The sequence below is a fragment of the Myiozetetes cayanensis genome, unplaced genomic scaffold (genome assembly GCF_022539395.1).
Source record: "Myiozetetes cayanensis isolate MyiCay16 unplaced genomic scaffold, myiCay2020 scf2-11, whole genome shotgun sequence".
Lineage (NCBI taxonomy): Eukaryota > Metazoa > Chordata > Aves > Passeriformes > Tyrannidae > Myiozetetes > Myiozetetes cayanensis.
Window position 1 is genome coordinate 65,996,600 of NW_026087411.1, and position 20,342 is coordinate 66,016,941.

The following is a 20,342-nucleotide window of genomic DNA, read 5'->3' on the forward strand; positions in this document are numbered from 1 at the left end:
TAAGAAGAACTTATTGAACCACTAAATAAATACAATAAACATCTGTAAAATAGGTTTTATTGGTTTCTGTACGGTATTTGGAGATTTAACATTCCCTAATATTGCATACTACTCATATGTGTTCCGTTACAGTAATGGGCCTTTGGCCTGGATTTAAAGATGCACTATTGTTATCTGAAGTTAATATAGGTTATGTAGTTTCCACACATTATATAAAGACATTGTGCCATAAGTTACTGAAATCTCTCATTTTGGATTTCAGTGAACTCTTAAGGTCACAGTTGAAGTTCATATATCCATTTTCACACCCATTACAACAATCCTCAGTTGTACAACAATTTAATAAATTTAAACCAACGGAGAAATAACCACAGAGGAAAGACAATAGTGCATCTTTACTATTTTCTTAAAGACAGGTCTAACAATAAATAGTTTCCAGTTGCAAACTTGTTCTACAGCGAACATTTCTGTGCCAACATTATCACTATTTTCTGATTGCTGCTAGCAACAGTGTTTAAAGCAAATACTAGAAAATTAAAAAGCTGTATGAACCAGTCCTTAGACAAAAGTGCAATGACAAAATAATTAGATATGATTCAGTGTAACAAGAGGAGGGAACTAATAAAAAAATCTTATGCTCTGCATAGTTGCATAGATTACCTAGTTAGTATTCACATTTAAACAGAACAGATGGTAGGTACCCTTTTAATAAAACCAAAACCCTTTATTTTTAAACAGACTTTGTAACTGATGGAGGACTTCAGATTCCGTATTAGATAGCAAACTTTAAGAGACTTTCATATCACCATTTTATTTTGTTTTCCTCTGCACATTGGTTTCATCTGTTAAGGCAACATCATCATAATCATGCTCCTACCTGCAAATGAGTACAACAGAACTGACTTTAAGTCATAATCTCTGATTTTATATTGTTCACTTATGTGCTTTTAACAAAGTATGATGTAAATCCAGTGATAAAATAGGAGAGGCCATCCTGTATATTTATCCTTTAAAGGATTTTCATCATTATTTTTTAACAATTTTAGGGTAAACCAAATGTTGAGTTTAAATAATGGTTTTCATTACCCAAAGTTCACCGATTTTAGTTCCCTTTTAAACTGTTCCATTTAAATGTATCAGAGGCATGAAATACAGTTTATCTAAATGTGTAAAGTGCAGTCACTAACTGTTCACACATATAGAATAATATATCCACACAACTGAACACATTCCTTCAAAACAAATAGGATACTTTAAATGTCCCCTCTTTTCTTCATTTTCAAGTCTTTCAGTCAAGACTTTCAGAGCTCAGATTTGGTTTAAATTAGAGAGGCTTATAAATGTAGTTTTTACAGGGTTCTTCAAATAAGAAGCAGGCACAACTGGTTGTTATCAAAACAAGGTTGTTAGAAACAAAGAAATACCCTGTTACCTGAATAATTTTCTTACACTAGAACAATATTGAAATTCAGCATTTGCTACTAATCTTGGTAGATTTTCATGATTGTTACCCTGTACTGTGATAGATGGGGGGGTGAAGGGGAGAGCACGTGAAAGAAGGAAGGTTGGTGTATGAAAACCTAAAACTATCAGAGTAAAAAGGGCATAAGTACAATCAATTAACATTATATGAAAATTTGGCAGCTGTACTCAGTATTATCACACTATTCAAAACTGTTGTATGCTGTACAAATCTAGGTTTAAAGTGTCATTTGCTAAAATATCTCATTATTCAGTTCATAAAGTAACAGCACTCCTATATACACTTCTTACACTTCTATCTTCCACTAAAAAGACTTCAAAGGGAGGTTTCTTCCCTCCCAGTTACATCTTAGTCAAAACTGACCATTAATCTTATAAAATCCACTTCAAGTCCCACATTCAATTACAATATAGAATATATTGCTGTAACATCAAAGTGAAACATCTTAGAATCTTAAATTGCATGTAAAAAAAAAATTCTAAATATAAAATGGTACTGTAAATGATACCACCTTTAACCTGTATTTTTCAGTGCACTAAAATATTGTTTAGCGATAAGCACAGTGCCATGGGTGAGTGATTTGAAGTTCAAACTGCAGCTTTTTCTGAAGCATGAAATGCTCTCATATGTCAAGGATTTCACTTAACCCAGGAATTTGATGTTAATATATTAATTACAGGTAATAAAAAATAGCAATACTTCAGAGATAACCCAAAGTATTGATTTCTCCAAACGATATATACTACTAATACACCAGAAACACTATTTATATGCAAGTCGAAGCAGAGCATACATTTTTCTGTATTCAAAACTGTTAACATAAAATATTAGAATTCTATTTCTTTTAGTGTTTAACAGCAAACACTGTATATTGTAGAGCCTAAATATTTAGATGACAATAACTTCTAGTTAGTTTTGGTGTCCACATACTTAATGCTATTTACAGTACAACAAACTTTTCCTTCAACTGGAAAGGAGTGATTCACTATTCATTCTTCACTGCAGTATTTCTATTGTCTTAGCAAAAGAAAACTGAATTCGTTAACTTAAGGAACAATTCAAGTGGTGGTAGCATATTTGGTCAAAAAACAACACCTACTGTCTAAACTTTTAAAAAGCTACTGTACTAGAAAGGCAAACAATGTTTCTCAAACTAAAGTGGTGTTACCACATTTTGACAGAAGACAGCTGTAAACCATCTGCTTGGTGATTTGTGCAAATCACCATCTCTGTCATTCATAATTGCAGCATTCTTGTGGTAACTACAGCAACTGCTTCCACTGCAAAGTACTGCAGTTGTGGCTGGTTTGTAATGCCATTTATCAGCTTTCATTACAGAGCCAACATCAAATGACCAGCAAGCTCTCTGCTGATTCCAATTTGGAGACTTCTGAAATAGTCTTCTTCCCACATAATTCAGAAAAAACCTTTTCATATATTCAATATCATATCAGGTAATTAGCATTATATATGTATATCTATTATGTCTTTAAATACATTTTATAAATAAACTTCAACAGTGTGTTGTAAAGTAAGTAATGCATAAAAGTTTCACAATTTAAATAAATATTTTTCACATTCCAATTCAGCTTCTTACAAGCTCTTCTTTATTTCATGCCTTGGTTTTGAAGCAATATTTCTGCTTCAATGCAAGAGGTAGATTTGATAGAGACTGGGCAAGTCAAGCTTACTGCCAAAAATGCAACTGTCAGTAACTGTATTGCTGATATGAAGTTTGAGACTACATGAAAAATTCAGAACCACTACCTAAAATCCTACCAAGTCTTAGCTTAACAGTTCTTGTTAAATCACATTTAATGCTTTTAGACATGATTACTCACAGTTGTTTTCTGTACATAGGAGATAATGAAAAACACAAATACAAAACAGAGAACAGTTGTCTCTAACACAATATATGAAAGTGCATGAGCTGCTTCTTCATCTATTTCTGCAAAACATATTCAGCTTTTCCTCTAACTTTGGCCAGGAAGAAAAGACCTCTGAGAAAAAAACGCAAACCAAACTCACACCGTACAAGTGTTTAAATTTTATGCATAAACTACTTCAGTAGTTCAGAGCTGGAAACCCTCCATCGGAGCCTCCTGCTGTTGAAATACAAACTGCTGCTGACTTTCATCCACCTGAGGTGCAATACTAGAGTCCTCTTCTTCAACACCAAAATAATGTTCTATAAGTTCAAAAGCCTTTTGATAGATCTCTTGGTTTTCATGCCTCTGAAGAAATTCAATTTTATCAAGTCCTAAATTAGAAACAAAAAACGTTTTCAAAAATCTAATTGTTTAAATGAATGATGAATTCAAAGAGAAACAGCTTACAGTATAGTGGTACTTCTTAGATAAAAAAATGCAAAACCAAGTCACCTCAATTCATTCAGTATCATTAATTGTTAATTTCCTAACCCACGTATTTCTACTTCATTTTCTGCTGTCCAAATCAATTTTAAAACTATGCTAAAAGCATATCAGTTAAACTGGGAAGGAGGCTGTAGTATCTCCAAAGAAATATGCCATGCCTATAAAGACACTGAATCTGTATAGAATTAGGATAGCACAAAACTGTTTGCTATAGCAATTTCTCATATGTCAATTTCTTTTCTTTTACTCTTTCAGTCTTCTCCAACTCTAAATTCTATCTCCTATTATGGAGTCATCACTGGCAGAGTCTGGTATCTTTTTTCAAATTTAACTGTGAGATTTGAAGACATTAACTTTCCAAGGACTTATTGTTTGCAAACTGAGGATGTAACCTCTGCTTTGTTAGCTGAATTAAGTCTTTGGCAGTCAGTTAGGTTGATACAAAATTGCTGGTTAGCTATTTTAAATAATTCAGTTTTCACTTAAGTTGGATTAAGGCCAAGATAAAGGCCTCAGTTAAGAGGCTAAAGCAGTGAGGGTGATATAATAAGCTGTTTTGCCTTCTTAAACTTATACTCTGCAGCTTCAGCAGACTATGGTTAAGTAGTAAGGGAAAAAAGACAACCTAGATATTCAACAGTTAAAGTTATGAATGGACTCAAAATCTAGAACAGAATAAATTCCAATAAAGTACTCAGTACTTATTCCTCTTAAACATTAAACTGAAAAGTTCTTCAACTATGCGCTTGATTTTAGAAATTAAACTCTGTAACAGGCAATTCAGATTCAAAGACTGCTTTACAGAAAAGTCAGTACTATCTAATCAGATATAATGTGGTCAACTAGAACCGTTTCTAGCACTTTCTGAAATACAAATGTCTGCCAGTTTTGTTATGTCAGAGCTACAAAAAGATAAATCTCCATAAATAATGCCATTTCATTATAAGCCAATTTTAACACTGATTTTGTTAAATCAAAAGCCTCCAGTCTTGGAATTTCACTAATTAGTTTTGATAGTTCGCCTTTAAAACATAGTTTAATTCAATAACTTCTGTAAGAAGAAGAACAAAATACTTTCACAAGGGAAAACTTGCTCAGTTTTATAATCTGAAGTTGATTTTGCTGTTACTGATACTCACTATTCTAAAAAGTGATCCAACTTTGGGAATCAGTAAAACAAACCCTGATTTTGCATCCCTATTGGTAATGAAACTGTACCAGACAGGACTATGTATTAAAGTTATAAAAATTATATTTTGGAATGTCTGATAAACTTATGCAAAGCATGACTCCAATAGACTAGGACATCCACGTTAAATACTTCTGAGAATGTTTCTCTAGAGGAACATTTCATAAACTGACCACAGATACACACCCAGATGTTTTCTGTATTTAACCACTTTTCCCACCATGTTACATTACTTCATTTATGATACCTTATGTCTCCTTATGCTTGAAGTAATTCTTGTAATAAACTTACCTACAAATTTCAAAATTACTCACAATGGTTTTATTTTTACAGTCTGGAAAAAAGAAGTTCAGGTTTTGTAGTTTCACAAAAGTATTTTCTTACCATATGCTTCCTCTATTAGGGCACAGTAAGGATTAATGCCCATTCCATTTTGTTTAGATTCTTGTTCTCCAAGACGCAGAATATTTTCAAGTCCATTTAAAGCCACCTGTACTATTTTAGAATCCATCACGGTGAGGAGGTCACAAAGAGGCTTGGTACAACCTAGTGCTACCAAATACCTTCATAACAGAATAAAAACAGAGGGAGGGGGAAAGAAGAACTGATAATCTAGCACATTTATTCTGACATGACAGTCTACTACTATTGATATAAAAGGTGGCTGAAAGAAAAGAATTTCTAAAACATGCAACAACACAAAGATAAACTTAGTCTGAAATGGAATAAATACAACAATTCATCTTAATAAGAAAATTTAATGTGTGTATTCCTAATTGGAGTGTGGAATCTGTAGTCTTTTCACTTATGATCTTCAGATGGGTTTAACTGAATATAAGAGAAAAAGTTTTAGCTAGAAGTTCTTTTCTCAGGAAGTTGAAATTTTGTAGTAGTAAAAATATCAAGTAAAACACCTTAGATACACATAAGAACATTGGACACTGCTCTCTGCTAACACACTCCACACTACTAGTTCATGAAGATATTAGCATCACTTAGAATAAAGGGAAAGACATAATTATAAAGAAAAAATAGTGGGATTCTGAGTATCTCGTTCCCTTTTCCAATTCTGAACAAAATTGTGTATGAACTTCAGGAAGTCATAACCTGTGTCTTTGTTTCCAGTGTGTAAGTAAAATGAAGACAGCAATATTTGCACTAAATATATTTTATTTAGTAGTTTTAAATTATCCTGCTGTTAGACAGTAGTACCTTGAGGACATTAGAAGGGCTAAAACCTCATGACACTGATAACTATTTTTGATGAGAAACTATTTTTATGGTATTTCATGCACATTAACTATGTGTAGAACAGTAAATATTTGAAGGTCCTAAATTAAAATTTATTTTTTAAATGTTAAATATTAAGATTATCCAAGTAATCAAATTAAAAAACAAACAAAAAATACCAACACACTTTCCTTACCTCTGATAACACTTAGTGTTTATAAGAAAACCAGGATTATTTACATTTTAAATAAATGAACATGTACTCATTGCAACAGCTCTCCCAAATATGCTGAAGAGTTATCGCACCATTTTTCAGTTCTGGTTTCCAAATAATACAGTAATTTATAAATCAATTTATCGATTACTGATTCAAAGTGATTATTATGCTGACAGTATTCAGAGAAACCAGAGAGTATTTTATTCTGGCAATTCAAGAAGTCCTATCTTTGCAGCCTATAATACCTACTGACACTAAAATTTTAATCAAACTCAGCTCTGAAAAAGGAGTTTAGATATCTGCTTTAAAATAATACTGATTGTGAATTTTAAATACATGAAGAAGACACTAAAATTCCTGAAGTCTCTCCACAAATACACAATCACATTGCACAAGTTTTCTAAACAATCCTCCCAAAGTTTTCCATTTTGAAACACTGAAACTGTTCATTAACTGTTCCAGTTGTGTTTGGCAATGTAATATCAGCTCTGGAAGATAACCCTGTGAAAACCTTGTGTAAAACTACTGAAACAAAGTAGTATTGGTCAATTTATTAAGTTTGCTGCATGCATTTCTCTCATTTTTTTGAATTTCTATGTTTAGTCCCTGTACAGCTTCAAGAATTCAGGCTATGATTTTCTTGCTATGATTGTCAAGATTCAAATCCAGAAATCCAAATGCCCCAGAGAAGATACTTAGGCAGAGAAAATAGTAACATACACAAACTTACCTGATCTGTTCAGGTGTTCCTCCTGATGTTGCATTAGTTATGGCCCATGCTGCTTCTTTTCTGGTGCGAAATTCAGCTTTTTGAAGAATTTCAATCAGTATTGGAAAAATATTTGCATCTATAACAGCCTAAGAGATGAAATTGCAGTATTTTATGACAATTAATAGAGATTTCAGAATACTAATAGCTTTAAGTACAAGAGTTAGTGACACCTGCTGATATAATATCAAAGAATATTTTGTTAGAAGCTGCCACACAAACTAGAAATGCTAAACTGAAATTCAGAACTATTCTGACATTGCACTGCAGCAGCAATCAGAATACCTTCTTTTTCAATTTCTCTGTTTGTGGTGGACAGAACTCTGCTTACTGGATGGGCCCATTTAAAAATCATAAAACACACCCTCAGTTTTTGAACTGAAGAGCAAGCCTTGGAACAAAATTTCACTTTTAATTTTGAGGTCTCCATAGAGAGACTATGTTTGTAATCAGATAACATATTTTAAGTTATATCAAGAAGTAACATATTGAAATATGCCCCAATTCAGAATTCTCATTTTTATTGATCAGAACCATTTTTAAGGTAGCTGTGGACACCTGGAACAATACTCAGGATTTTAGTAATTTCCACAAAAATACAACTCAGCATGGTAAAAATTACACAGGTTTTTTTATCCAAGAAAAATGTTCAACATTCCAAACTGGTCCACTTTTCACTGGACAAATTTATGCAAGATGTTTTGTTTCAACTTTTAAAAGAAGCAGAGTTTCTTATTACTTTAATACATATATTACAATGCAGAACAAAATTATAGAGAGTGTAGCAGTAGATGATGCTCCCGGAAGGAAAATGTAACTCTTCATATCAGATCTAAGAGAAGTATCCTTTTGTTTGTTCTGCAAGCATAAGTCAAATCTCTTTGAGAGAAATTTACCAGCTTCACTAGTACAAATCATGACAGCTATTTTTCTTTAAAATAGTATTTCCAAATGTAGAAGAAAATATTTAAGTTAGGTTAAATTATAGAAACAACTAAAACATATAATGCGGAATCAATGCAGTATCTACTGAATTGTCCTTGAGAAGAAAAATCAGGTGAAGTAGTAAAATGCAAACAAAACCAACCAAGCAACAAATTCACAGACTTTACCTGAATCTGAGCTCTGTTTCCTGCAGTTATATTAGAAACAGTCCAGCATGCTTCTTTTCTAATGGATTCCTTGGGACTACTAAGCAAGTGCAAGAGACAGGGTAATGCAGAGCAGTTTAGAATCACCTAAAATAATTTGAGAATTGAAAATTGGGTTGCACAATATACATACATATATTTTTTAAAAGAGTATTTTAGGGATGACTTGAAAAGATTTTGCAACATGTTTATATTGTATAAAGTATCATAGACAATATCCTGCAAAATTTAAGTGTTCAATGTTCTAGTGTGTGAACTAACAATCCAGCAATTTCAAAGAATTTGCCTTCTTTTAAGTTCAGACCAAAAGACAACAGCAAGACTGAATTAGGCTGCTTAAGGCTAAAATATGAGTAACTCAAAATAACTGAGAAGTACACATCTAATTTGTTGGTGGATTTTTTAAGAGTCAAAGGTTTTCTATGTAATTCTTTAACTCTAGAGGAGAGGATTTTGCTCACAACTTATGTAATTAACCTTTTTTCTTATTTTGCTGTCAGCCTCTTAAATACAATTCTTCTTAAAGCAGGACCTGACTTGATATTTTCTGCATTGCTTCAAACTCAATTACATTGCATAAAATTTAAAAAAATAAATCTTTAGAACAAATTACATCAGTAAGACTACCGTATACAAATTCATAGACAAATTGTGTATCACAAATGCTTAAAAGCGAAAACTCTAACTGCCTTTAAAGACTGAGAAAAGGGGAACTAGAATAACTAACTGATCCCCCAGTAAGGAGGGGAAAATCAAAAAAGGAAAGCAACAGTCAAAGTACCATACAGGAAGAAAGCAATCCACTACCTACAACGTTGTAAAATAGAAGTTCATTCTCGCATTAGCAGCCCAATTGTCAAAATAATGATAGATTTCTACAGAGCCTCTTTCAGTGATGTATGCAGATACCTATACTGGACATGTATTTTGTCACAATTTTTACAAAATTGTGTCTTGCCAAATAATTTTTTTTAATCAAGTAATCTTACCTGTGTTTGGATATCATCCCCAGTAACAATATTTCCAACTGCTCTTAATGCAGGGGATACCACCTTGTAATCATTATGCCTGGAGACAAATATTAAATTGCTTGATATTAATTTAATTGATTGATAAATACTGATTAATAAATACTGATTTAACACAAAGTGTTAAAGTATAACTTTGCATTTTCAGTGAACTACGGTTTCCTTCAGGTGCTAAATTTTTAGTTATAAAATAAATGCTGCATTACTTATTACACTTCCCCTCTCTTTAGCCAGATCTGACTACTGTAAGCCCACAGCTGGACTGCTGATCAAGGAAAGGCCACCTCTATGGAACAACACAATTCAGAGCAATCTATCAGCCCAGCAGATCCATTTCACCAAGCTCAAATGTTATCAAATACAAGACTGGAACATACATCACTCCACATCCACAGAAACAAAAGGGGCATTATTTGGTGTATACTAAAACTTAACAGCCTCCCTTTGTAAGCCAACTTCCCCCTTTTGTAGGTCAATAATCCTAGAAGCCAGCACACATGAAGTCCATGTTCAGTTTCCTGAGGTGTGAGGGAAGGAAATTACTCACTTGTTCTGGAGCTTCTATGGAAGAGAAGCTCACCTCTTCTGACAGTTATACAAGTGAGTTTTTCACAGGGAACTGTGCTGAGCTGTCAATGCTGGGAACTACTATCCCTGACCCACTCTGCAGCCTCATGTGAACAAAGGGATTTAGTCTTGCTTTCAAGAAAAATAATGAACCATAAACCAAATATATTCGAACAGTTCAAAAGCGGCTCAAGCCTGCCTCTGGACTTTGTTGAGTCCAAGAACTGTCTGTATTGAAATTGTATCTCCTAGAAAGGAAAATAAAACAGTGACATTAAAACAAAAATAAGATGAGAAATTAATTTCCAATTCAAGTTTGGTCTTTGGTCTTTACCCTTCTATTCCTATATGTATATGAAATCCTGCATTAAATTTTAAAGAATATAAAGGAATACTGTGAAGAAAACTTTTTTTCATTGTCAGTCTCAGGAACAATCCCAGGAGCCGAGCAACCTAGCAAGCAGCTTTAAAGGTTTTGGACTGAATTCATATTCATTGCTTCTCACAAAAATAAAAACTTGAGGTGACAAAACACAACTGAATTTTAATATTAACTCTAAGAGATCTATTTGGTGAAGAGAATACTTACATAAGCAGCTCTACCAATCTTCGACACACTCCAGAATCAATAACAGCTTGAATTTTATCATTGGGACCATCTGAAAGATAGGAGAGGGCCCAGCAAGCATCTGCTAACACATCTGGGTCACTGCTGAACAACAGTCTTGATAAAACATTTAAGCAAGGAGCAACCTAGGTTAAAGGAAAATATTGCATAAAATTAGGTGTTCTGTATTTTTCAAGTTTCAGAGAACACTCTGCAAAGGCATAAAAGTGCAAAACTATTTACTGCCAAAGTACACTACCTCTTTAATGAATCAGGACCTAGGTGGAACACTTTCTGATTAAACTAGATATCAAATTCAAACAAACAGGCAAATTGGATAAATTCTGATTCACAGCCTATTTATTTACAGATATACTAAATATATAATTGCTCAGCTTAAACAAAAAACATCTGCTTTTACAGGTAACCAGGTGATCAGGAATTACTAATGCTTTTTTAAATCACTCAGGGAATAGAATTCCAAAGAAATAAAATTTGGGTTTTATTGCCATTTTAGTAGGAGTACTGGCAGTTACTTGCAATAACCAACTTAGAGTAGTTCACAGAGGACCCAACACTCACCAAACCAATCAAACAAGCAATGTCTGATTTCAGTTCTCCCTGCAGCTGTGCTCTTCGGCCTTATCTCCAGTAACTTCCACACAGACAAAGCCAAATAAACTAGACCATCTTAACACCATTTGGAACCTGAGAGGTTTCTGCTGTACAGCTTGGGAATTTCATATTCTTTGCAGAACTTAATTTTTTACCTTATGTGGCTTATGTAAATTCAGCCTCCATTACATGTCCAACTGGCACTATTGCAAAGGGCAAAAAGCAAAGGACCTATTCTTATCAGCAGCTGCCTAAAGGGCATCCTTTTCCTCTGCAGTTTTTTGTTCAAGTAGCATGAAATCTTGTTGGTTTTTCTCTACCAGACCAAAACACTACTAAAAGATTTAACTTACGCAGAGAAATTGTGAGGTAACTGTTTAACTGACATCAGAAATACCCCCTTTTTGTTATTATCTGTTCAAGAATTATTAAGTACCATTACTAACTCATGAGGTAAACTCATTCCAGATTAATGATTAATTAACCTCTCTTTTACCAGCATATCCAATGTTCAGTATTTTCATGTCACTAACCTTACCAGGAATTAATTTCATACTGAAAATAATAATCTAAAACTCCTACTAGCACCTATAGTGATCCCGCCTTTATAACTACATATTAGTGAGAAGAGATAAAAAGGGGAGAGCATACAGGCAAATCACTCCTGTCACCATACTCTGATTTAACTGCATCTGACAGGGCAGAAAACTCAAAATTTTAACCATGCAGCATGCACTCACAGTCATAAAATAAACAAAAAAAAATTAAAGAAGCTTCAATCATAACTCACATCCTCTAAAACAGTTCTGGAGAAAATACAGGCCCAAAGGGTTTGGTGCTGAATGTATAATTTGTCCATCATTTCCCACTAGTGAATGACTATCTGCATTTGACTAACTCTAGTCTCAAGTTTTTAAGCGATGGTTTCCCAGATACAACAGATGGACAAAACTGTGTAAGGACATTAAAACATAAAATGGAGTCCATATCCAGATTCAAAGATTCTATTTGTTATAAAATATTACAAACGTAAGTATCCTTTAGCTTTCTGATTTCTCAAAATTACTACTTTATTTATACCTTACTGAAGTCTGGAGGTGGGTTCTTTCCTCTACAAAGATTTGAGAGAGCCCAGACTGCATTTCTAGTTGTTGTAAGACGATTCGAATTTGTTAACAGCCTGTGGAAGAGAGACAATAATAATAAAAATAGTAATTTCTTATTAAAAAGTTAAGTAATTTCCTGTCTATTATTACCAACAGTACCTCAAATCTGGAAGAGAAATCCTGTTACTGGGCACTAGTTTAAGTTTATTTCTCTTCATAGCTTACAGGTTGCAGTCTTACATTTACATTCTTAAAATCAACTGAATTTCAACAGATTATTTTGCGTGGATGTCTCATTCTATTTGCATATAGAATATATGCATATAAAGTAAACCATTGTTTAAATGAAAAATCATTCAACTGATTTTTCTGAGGGTCTTTAGAAGGGACCAGGAGATGTGGCCCCTCCCTTGAATAAAATTTGATGGTTTCATTCAGAGAATGCAATTAATAATAATAAAAATAGTTTCATAAGAAAGTTAGAACTTCAAAGACTTTCTAAGAAAACTAACACTTTATTGTTTTTGCCAAACAGAACACGAAAGACTGAATATCTGAAAAATCAGGTTCACTTCCAGATATATCTAAAACTGTTAACGCTTTAAACCCTTGACGAAGGTAATCACATTCTCCTCTGCTTTTTTAAGCTATTTTACAATTTCATTACTTTAACAGGTAATAAACTGGACAAAATTTGTGTTGTGCAATTTTTTTCCCTGTGATGAAGCTACCTTCCATACAATTGTAAGCCCATGTAAATGCTGGAATGATACCCCTAATTAAGAGAAATCTTCTAGTGGAACACAGCTTGTGTAACAACTACTCTCTCAGCTCATCTCAACAAACAAGTGGGTAAGTAGGAAGACTGGAGCTTGGAGCTACTGGACAAAGGTGGGGAAACCACTCTATTGCCCAGTCAGCTGGAAACACACAAGTGTGAATTTAGTCATATTTTCCAGCCTATATATCCAGAACTCTGGCAACACAGAGTTCTGCACAACACAGACATTTCACATCTGTGAAATAACACTTCTCTCCTCTTGCAAACATTGGAAAGCTTCCAGTCATGGACTAATTAATTAAAGATATGCATGAATCTCACACAATCCAAACCACTAGATTTATAGAGATATAATAAAAAAAACAGCATTCTCAATTTAGGAAAAAAGTTTATATTATTTTCAAATATATTTTAAGTTGAAGTTTACAGTTACCTACACATGTATGCTATAGTTATAGTACTAGTTTACAATACTTACTCCAAGAGGGGTGGTAATATTCCACAGTTCAAAACAAAGTCTCTGCATTCTGCATTATCACCAGCAATGTTCCCAAGAGCCCACACTGCCTTAAAAAGCAAAGTGTTCTAGTGAATTTTTACATGCTTGCAAACCAACTTTTGGATAATCTATACTTTCTACAGCAAACGTTACAGAATACAAAAAAAAATCGTAAGGGAAAAAATACACTGATAGTATATTTTTATCTTTCTGGAGACAGATCAACTGGTTAGTAGGCAAATGGGGCTCAAAGCCTCTCTAACCCCACACACCCCAAGAAAGACATTCATAAAGGAATTTTAAAGAATTATAAAACTCCTCAAGAAAACACTTACCTGCTCCTGTACATCTTCATGTTCTGAACTAAGCAACTTAATAAAAATGGGAACTGCTCCAGTTTCAATTACAACTTTAGTGTGTAAGAAAGTTCCAGATGCTATGTTTGTCAAGGCCCAAGCTGCTTCAAACTGTTGAGGAGCACAAAGACAACCATGTTAAAACACTCAGGACTAAAACTTAAATTCATGAAATACAGTTTGACATTAGAGCTACAGAGGTTAATTTTCCAAATTTTTTCCTAGGACACTGAAATGCAATTACTATTAGAGTACTTTCTATTCAGTAACATACTTGGCACTGACAAAAACTCTGTTTAGTAAGAACCTTCAGTAGCTCCATTACTTTTACATTTTGGCTTACAGCACTAACCGTAAGAAAGATTTCAAATCACTATTAAATAGTAAAAATCCCTTTTGTTTACTCTATATTAAGTTAATTCTTCTGGTACGAATGTCCACAAGGCCTAACTGCCATTCCCATGGGATAGTTCGCGAAGACTTTCTATTTCAAACAAGTCTTTCAGAAAATAACAAAAAATACAGGAAACTAAGATTTCAGTTGAAAAGTACTAAAAAATATTCAACACAAACAAAACCTATTTTGCTCACACATCAGTGCTTATCCTTAATATACCACTCTGTAAATCCTCTTGAACACCTTCTGTTTCCAATACCCAACTATTTGTCCAGCTGAACACATCACTCTAAAGACTACTATGAAATTCACCAGAGTCAAGTCAAAATTTTAACAGCAATAACTAAAATGTATGGCTTTAGCAGTTAAAAGTAACTAAATTAAAAAACCCACCAGAACAACAGGTGCTTTCCAAAGCTCTTTTGCAAGGTTTATAAATCGCATTCCAAACCCCCAACCAATACCAGCCAAACTCACTTGCAGAGTGTAATTCTCACTCCTCTCTAGAAACTTCACAAATCTCTGTACTACTCCTGGTTTTTGTATGACTTCATCTATAGGTGGATTAGGCTCTAGGGAATAAAAACAAAGTTTTCTGTGTAAAAAGACCAAATAAGTTACTTTTTCAGTATGACACAAAACACGATTATAATTTGCAGTTCTTATAATTTCATTCAATAATTTTATTTTCAAATGAAGGTGTTACTTCTTTTGACTTGAGAAGACTGCAGGATCATCGCTATAGAGTGCTACAACTTAGTAAACACCCTATTAGGTATGATAATGGTAACACATACTATCCATTCAGATGTTAGTAACACAAAACACTTTTCCTTCAACCAATAGCTCAGGACAGTGGAAGAGCAATTACGATTAGATATTATTTTAAATGACCAAGCACACCTTTCCTCTCACGCTATACAAATATCAGCATGTCTTACAGTCCCAACAAAAACAAGTTGCAAGTGTTCTTTGGCAGCCATGTAATTTTTCTCCCCTTGATTACAGAATAAGAATCATAAACTGAATCACTGCAACAATTACTACATTACTGTGCAGTTAGTTACTGCCCCGGACACCTCAATCAAAACATCCTTGTTTTTGTTACTTTGTCTGAAAGACTTAGCATTAGAATAATGAAGCTTTCTGTATTTAGCCATTAGGTCGGAACAGATTTGGCACAGTTTCTCTATAAACAGAACTAGAAGTTTCTGAAAGCTCTATTTCGAAGTTAAACATAACTAAAGGTCAACTGATGGTAAGTGTAATTCATAATAACACAGAAAGAAGCAAAGAGAAAAATCAGGCAACATTTCCCTACCTTTAGATAGCAATTTTCTGAATTTCTGAGTTGCTGTGAGTTGTTGATCAGGATCATCTGAAAAAATCATCTGTACCATATCTACTGTAATAACTTCTTCCTAAAAAAGCAAGGAAGATTTCTTATGTTTAGTACTATGCACATTAATAGATAACATTCCAAGCACACTTCAAAGTATTTACCTCTGGAATAGGTACAGTAGAGCTGACATCAGGATCCTGAATTGGACTTTCTACCATAGATTCTTCATTTCCCGGCAGAGAAACATTTCGGCGTTTAAACAGCTAAACAAAGGAGAAATTTTTGGGACACATTAGAACTTATCAGAGAGTGGGTACTGGTGACATACACCTGAAGAAGTGCTTCCACCAATACCAGTCAAAGAATTTTAACTATTCACCTTCCTACTCATCCATGCAAAGGGAATCCTTCCTGAAAGTTTAAATAGCAAAAAGGAGAAAAACACTACTATATCTGTATCTTGACAAACTGCACAGGAACACTTCAGATAGACATTTTAAAATTGAAGTTCTGATTAGTAATCAAAGATCCATAAATTCTTCCACATGCAAGAAAAAGAAGATACTGATCTTTTTACTTTAATTCTTTTATCCCTTATAATTAGCATTAATTTTTAAGCAGGAAACAGTATTCTATAGGCTACTTTCCCCTTTTTTTTTCATTTATAGGCTAAAATCATCAACACATAGCCAGTGTTTGTATTTCAGCACACTGTATTCCTCCTCTCAACTGCATTTCATAGATAGTTGCAGAAATATTAACCTGGAAACATTATTTTAATATAGCTGGAGATAAAAACAGCATAGCTTCAAGGTGAACTTTCGAACTATGTAACATTAAACATTCCTTTACAATTGGCTGCATGCACTGCCTACACTCAAAATACATACCTGCACTGTAGTATTTAATAAGCAATGTTTAATGAGCACCTCTTCATTTTCTGGCACACAAGCAAAACCTTCACATTGGCCTGTTCTCTTCCAGAAGCCAAACCTAAAGTTTTTATCTTTATTTCAGTAGTACACTTACAGCTACTCTAATTAATAATTCAAAGCATATTATGTTGGTACCTTTAAACATAAACAATAAAATCTCAGTCCATTGACTAAGATGTCACCTGTAAGCATAAGAATGAAACCACCTCCTGATGGTTTTGTCCTCTAGGGTGCCTACAGACCTAGCTTTCTACTGCTGTACATGTATAAAACTGCAGAAACAACTCCATGTTTACATCTTGCTCTATTTCAAACAGGAACCTAAAACAAGACATTCTCTCCCTTGTTCAACACACTTCTGATTGGGCATAATCCTGGACACAAAACAACTGCACTATCTGAATGTAAATAAGGTTTAACTCCATTTAAACCCACAAAGGAAGAAGAAACAACATTCCTCTTTTGGAAGAGAAGACATTCTTTCTAGCACTTAACAAGATGCAGAAGTTTTTGGTTGAAATGTATAAACTATTATTGTTTGGTCTATCTACCACTTATAATTTCTTCTTGAACCGAAGCAGTCTTATCTCCCTGCTTGTTCTCCCCACTTCAGGAAGAGCTTAAAAACACCAGTCCAACAAACTAGGATCAAGGAGAGCATAACAGTAGTCCCATTGTTACAACAGTCAGTATAGGAGAGGAATCACACATTATTTTCATAATTTATCTAGAGAGTATGTAGTACAAAATACACAAACAAAACTTTCAGCAGGAACTGTTACCCATTTACAGGGAAATGCTCCAGTATCACACCACTTCTGACTCTTACTTTTCTGGTCCAAATAACTTAAAATTCCTTTCCCATGCAGTAGCACCACTTTCCCAGTAGAAGTGTAAGCATTCCTACCTCAGAGCAGACTGTAGATAAGTGCCTGGGACACTCTTTAGGTTTTGGGAGACAATTTCAGCTACTTTAGACCAACCAGAAAAACATACTACATTCCTTACCTTCCTGGTAAGAATCTACTAAACATTTTGGAATCAGGGACTACTGCAAACTATTAAATTATACAATGTTCACATAGTCTGATCACTAAATGAGGACAACTGCAAATGTTGATACAATAATTCAGGGACATTAACTGGTAGACACTTTATTAAGTTACTGTAGAAGAGCTCCTGGGCAATTTGCATTATGGTATCAAAGATGAAAATAATCCTCCTCCTTCAAATAGTAAAACTTTGACCCAAACTCTGGAAGAGAACGCAAGGTTTCAAATCCTTACTGGAAATAAGAGTATTCTTTCAGTCCAGTCTCACATATGTAAACCTAGACTAAGGATTAAAGTCACAGGTCTCTCCTCCATGTGCGCTAGTGACTTAAAAGGGCTTCTGTCCACTATTTTATGATGCTATTGAGATGGGCCTATTGCTTCCTGAGACTGCAAAGAAAACAAATGTTCAATCTGGAGCTCTGGATTCTATTCCATGGGATGAGTCTGCTCAAGTCCTTTCACATATCTGAATACAGCTTCACAAGCACTGAACAACTAACAGCTCACCAAGATACTTACCTGCTCTTCTCTTTTCTGTTTCCGAAGCTGGATTCCTTCCTCCTCTCTTCGCCTGCGCATTTCTTGGGGATTATGTGCATTATTCTTGTAGCTTTTCATTCTGAAGTTATCTTTACCCGGGCTTGCCATGTTGTCTATTTAAAAGAAAAGAAAAATTACTCCAAAAGGCCAAACCGTGCAAGACAAACCTGCCATCTCTGTTACTACAAAAGTATCTACAGCAGCAGCTATATATTCCTGCATCTGCTTGCAATACCCAGTTCATCAACAAAAATCTTTAAGGCAGAAATCACAGAAAAATCTTTACCTAGATAGCCATTTCTAAACTGCAGATTAAAGTACAGTTCATCTCAAGGATCAGATACATCATTAAAGGGTATAAGCTACTGTAGAAAGAAATTATAGGTTTTACAAGCAAACTGCAAAATAAAAAGCAACAATACGATGCTGCTAAATTTTCATTCTGTCAGCAAGTCAAGAAATTTGCATTTCTCCTCTCATGAAGATGACATTAAATGTATTATTAATAAGGATAAACCCAAGAAGAAAACCTACAGTAATTATTGCTTCATTTAATATCTTATGGCATTGTTTCTTTACTTTCACTGTCTTGCAGACACATCAGGATCTAAAGGTTATGCTACATTTCCTTCTAAACTGTACACAGAAGAACAATTTAAGGGTCAGTGGCACCCAGATAGGCACGCTCTCACATTCTCCATCAGTTTTCACACTGAGACAATTTGTTAGTGGTTCTGGGTTTTTTGTTTGTTTGGTCTGGGTTAGTTTTTTTATATCAGCAGCACCAAGGACTGTTGAGCAAGATACACAAGCTGTGAGAGGAAAACAGACTGCAGACTTAGGCTGACATCAACTAGATACCCCAAAGACTCGGTTGCCTGTTTCACCAAACATATTTGCTTCACAAGAACCTAAGTAAACTACTGCCATCTCTGGACCACAATGATAAGTGTGCCACTGTCTAAAGCAAATTTCTAGCAATAGTCACATAACTTTCAATGTATAATTTAAAAAGATAAGTTTTCCAGCAATGCTACTGGCTTAACTAGTCCTAGAACACCGTCCCTTTCTCAGTCATTCCCACCGTCCTAATTCAGTTGTGCCAGTAACACTGTCAGGCCAAGCAAAGTGTACATGCAAAGACACACAGTCACCATCTCTAAAAAGAAGGTCAGCTGGAAGGAAGGTCTCAAAAAGAAAAACTTACGAATTTATAGCTTCTTTCCGCCCCACAAGGGTTTTGGTATAGCCATCGTAAGGGCAAAAAGACTGGCAGCCCCTGATTTCACACCTTCGGCATCCAGATCCAAGAGAGCCTGCACTTCTGTGCTGCAAAACTACACCCGTTTTATCACCAAATTCCTCCACCCACCACATCCTGCATCTCGCCCACCTGCTGTGCCTAGACTAGGACCTATCGTACTACTTTTTTTTTTTTTTTCCCCCTTCCTGCCTCCGCAAGGCTCCCGGAACACCGCGCCGCGCTGCTCCGCCGCCCCCTCTCCGGCCGGACGCTGCCCACGGGCTTCGCACCGGCCGAGATCGCCAGGACTGGCCAGTCCGAGACCGCCAGGGCTGACCTGTCAGTCCGAGGGGACGAACAACCCCCCACACACACCTCGGCTACACACAGCGAGTAGCGAAGCTCTCCACCCGCGTCCCCAGAAGAAGGGATGGGAAAGTGCCCTCCACCAGCAGCAGGACAGGGAAGCGGGATGACAGCAGAGCCCCCTTGACTAAGAACAGTGCGGGACGGCCCCGTCCCAGTCCCGGCCGAGCTGCCGTGAAGGCAATGCCCGGCCGGAGCCAGCGAGAGACCGGCCTCCGCCGGGGAGCCCGGCTACATGGGCACGGCGCGGCGCGGCGCGGCACTCCACCCCGCCCAACCCCGCTCCGCCCCACAAGCGGTGCAGCCTTTCCAGCCCCTGCCCGCCGGCTCTCGGCGCTGTTCCGCCCTTACCCATGGCAGCGGAGCCGCCCGGCGCTCGCCGCTCTCCAAGCCAAAGCTCCCTGCCCCGGAGCGCCCGGCGCCGGCAGAGCACCCCGGCCAAGATGGCGGCCGCCGCCCCACCGCGCGCCGCGCTGGCCGGGGGGCGGAGC

General features: G+C 35.7%; 1 protein-coding gene across 1 annotated transcript; it reads right to left on the minus strand.

Moving 5' to 3' along the window:
• Positions 1-41: 41 nt before the first annotated feature.
• KPNA5 (karyopherin subunit alpha 5) lies at positions 42-20,340 on the minus strand. The gene is made up of 14 exons (XM_050316886.1): positions 20,203-20,340; positions 18,222-18,355; positions 15,874-15,975; positions 15,692-15,791; positions 14,848-14,942; positions 13,953-14,084; positions 13,597-13,685; positions 12,312-12,411; positions 10,599-10,762; positions 9,404-9,482; positions 8,376-8,501; positions 7,225-7,352; positions 5,432-5,610; positions 42-3,743 (listed from the first exon to the last, which is right to left on the minus strand). Exons 1-14 carry the CDS (start codon positions 20,204-20,206, stop codon positions 3,556-3,558), a joined length of 1,620 nt encoding a protein of 539 aa, XP_050172843.1. The 5' UTR covers positions 20,207-20,340; the 3' UTR covers positions 42-3,555.
• Positions 20,341-20,342: the final 2 nt, after the last annotated feature.

Bases quoted from the DNA above. Each gene is read 5' to 3' on its own strand.
- KPNA5 (XM_050316886.1), bottom strand. The intron at 14,943-15,691 runs GTAGGGAAATGT...TTTATTCCCTAG, and splicing joins CAGAAAATTGCTATCTAAAG to AGCCTAATCCACCTATAGAT. The intron at 9,483-10,598 runs GTAAGTATTCTC...ATTTGTCTCCAG, and splicing joins AGATTGGTAGAGCTGCTTAT to GCATAATGATTACAAGGTGG.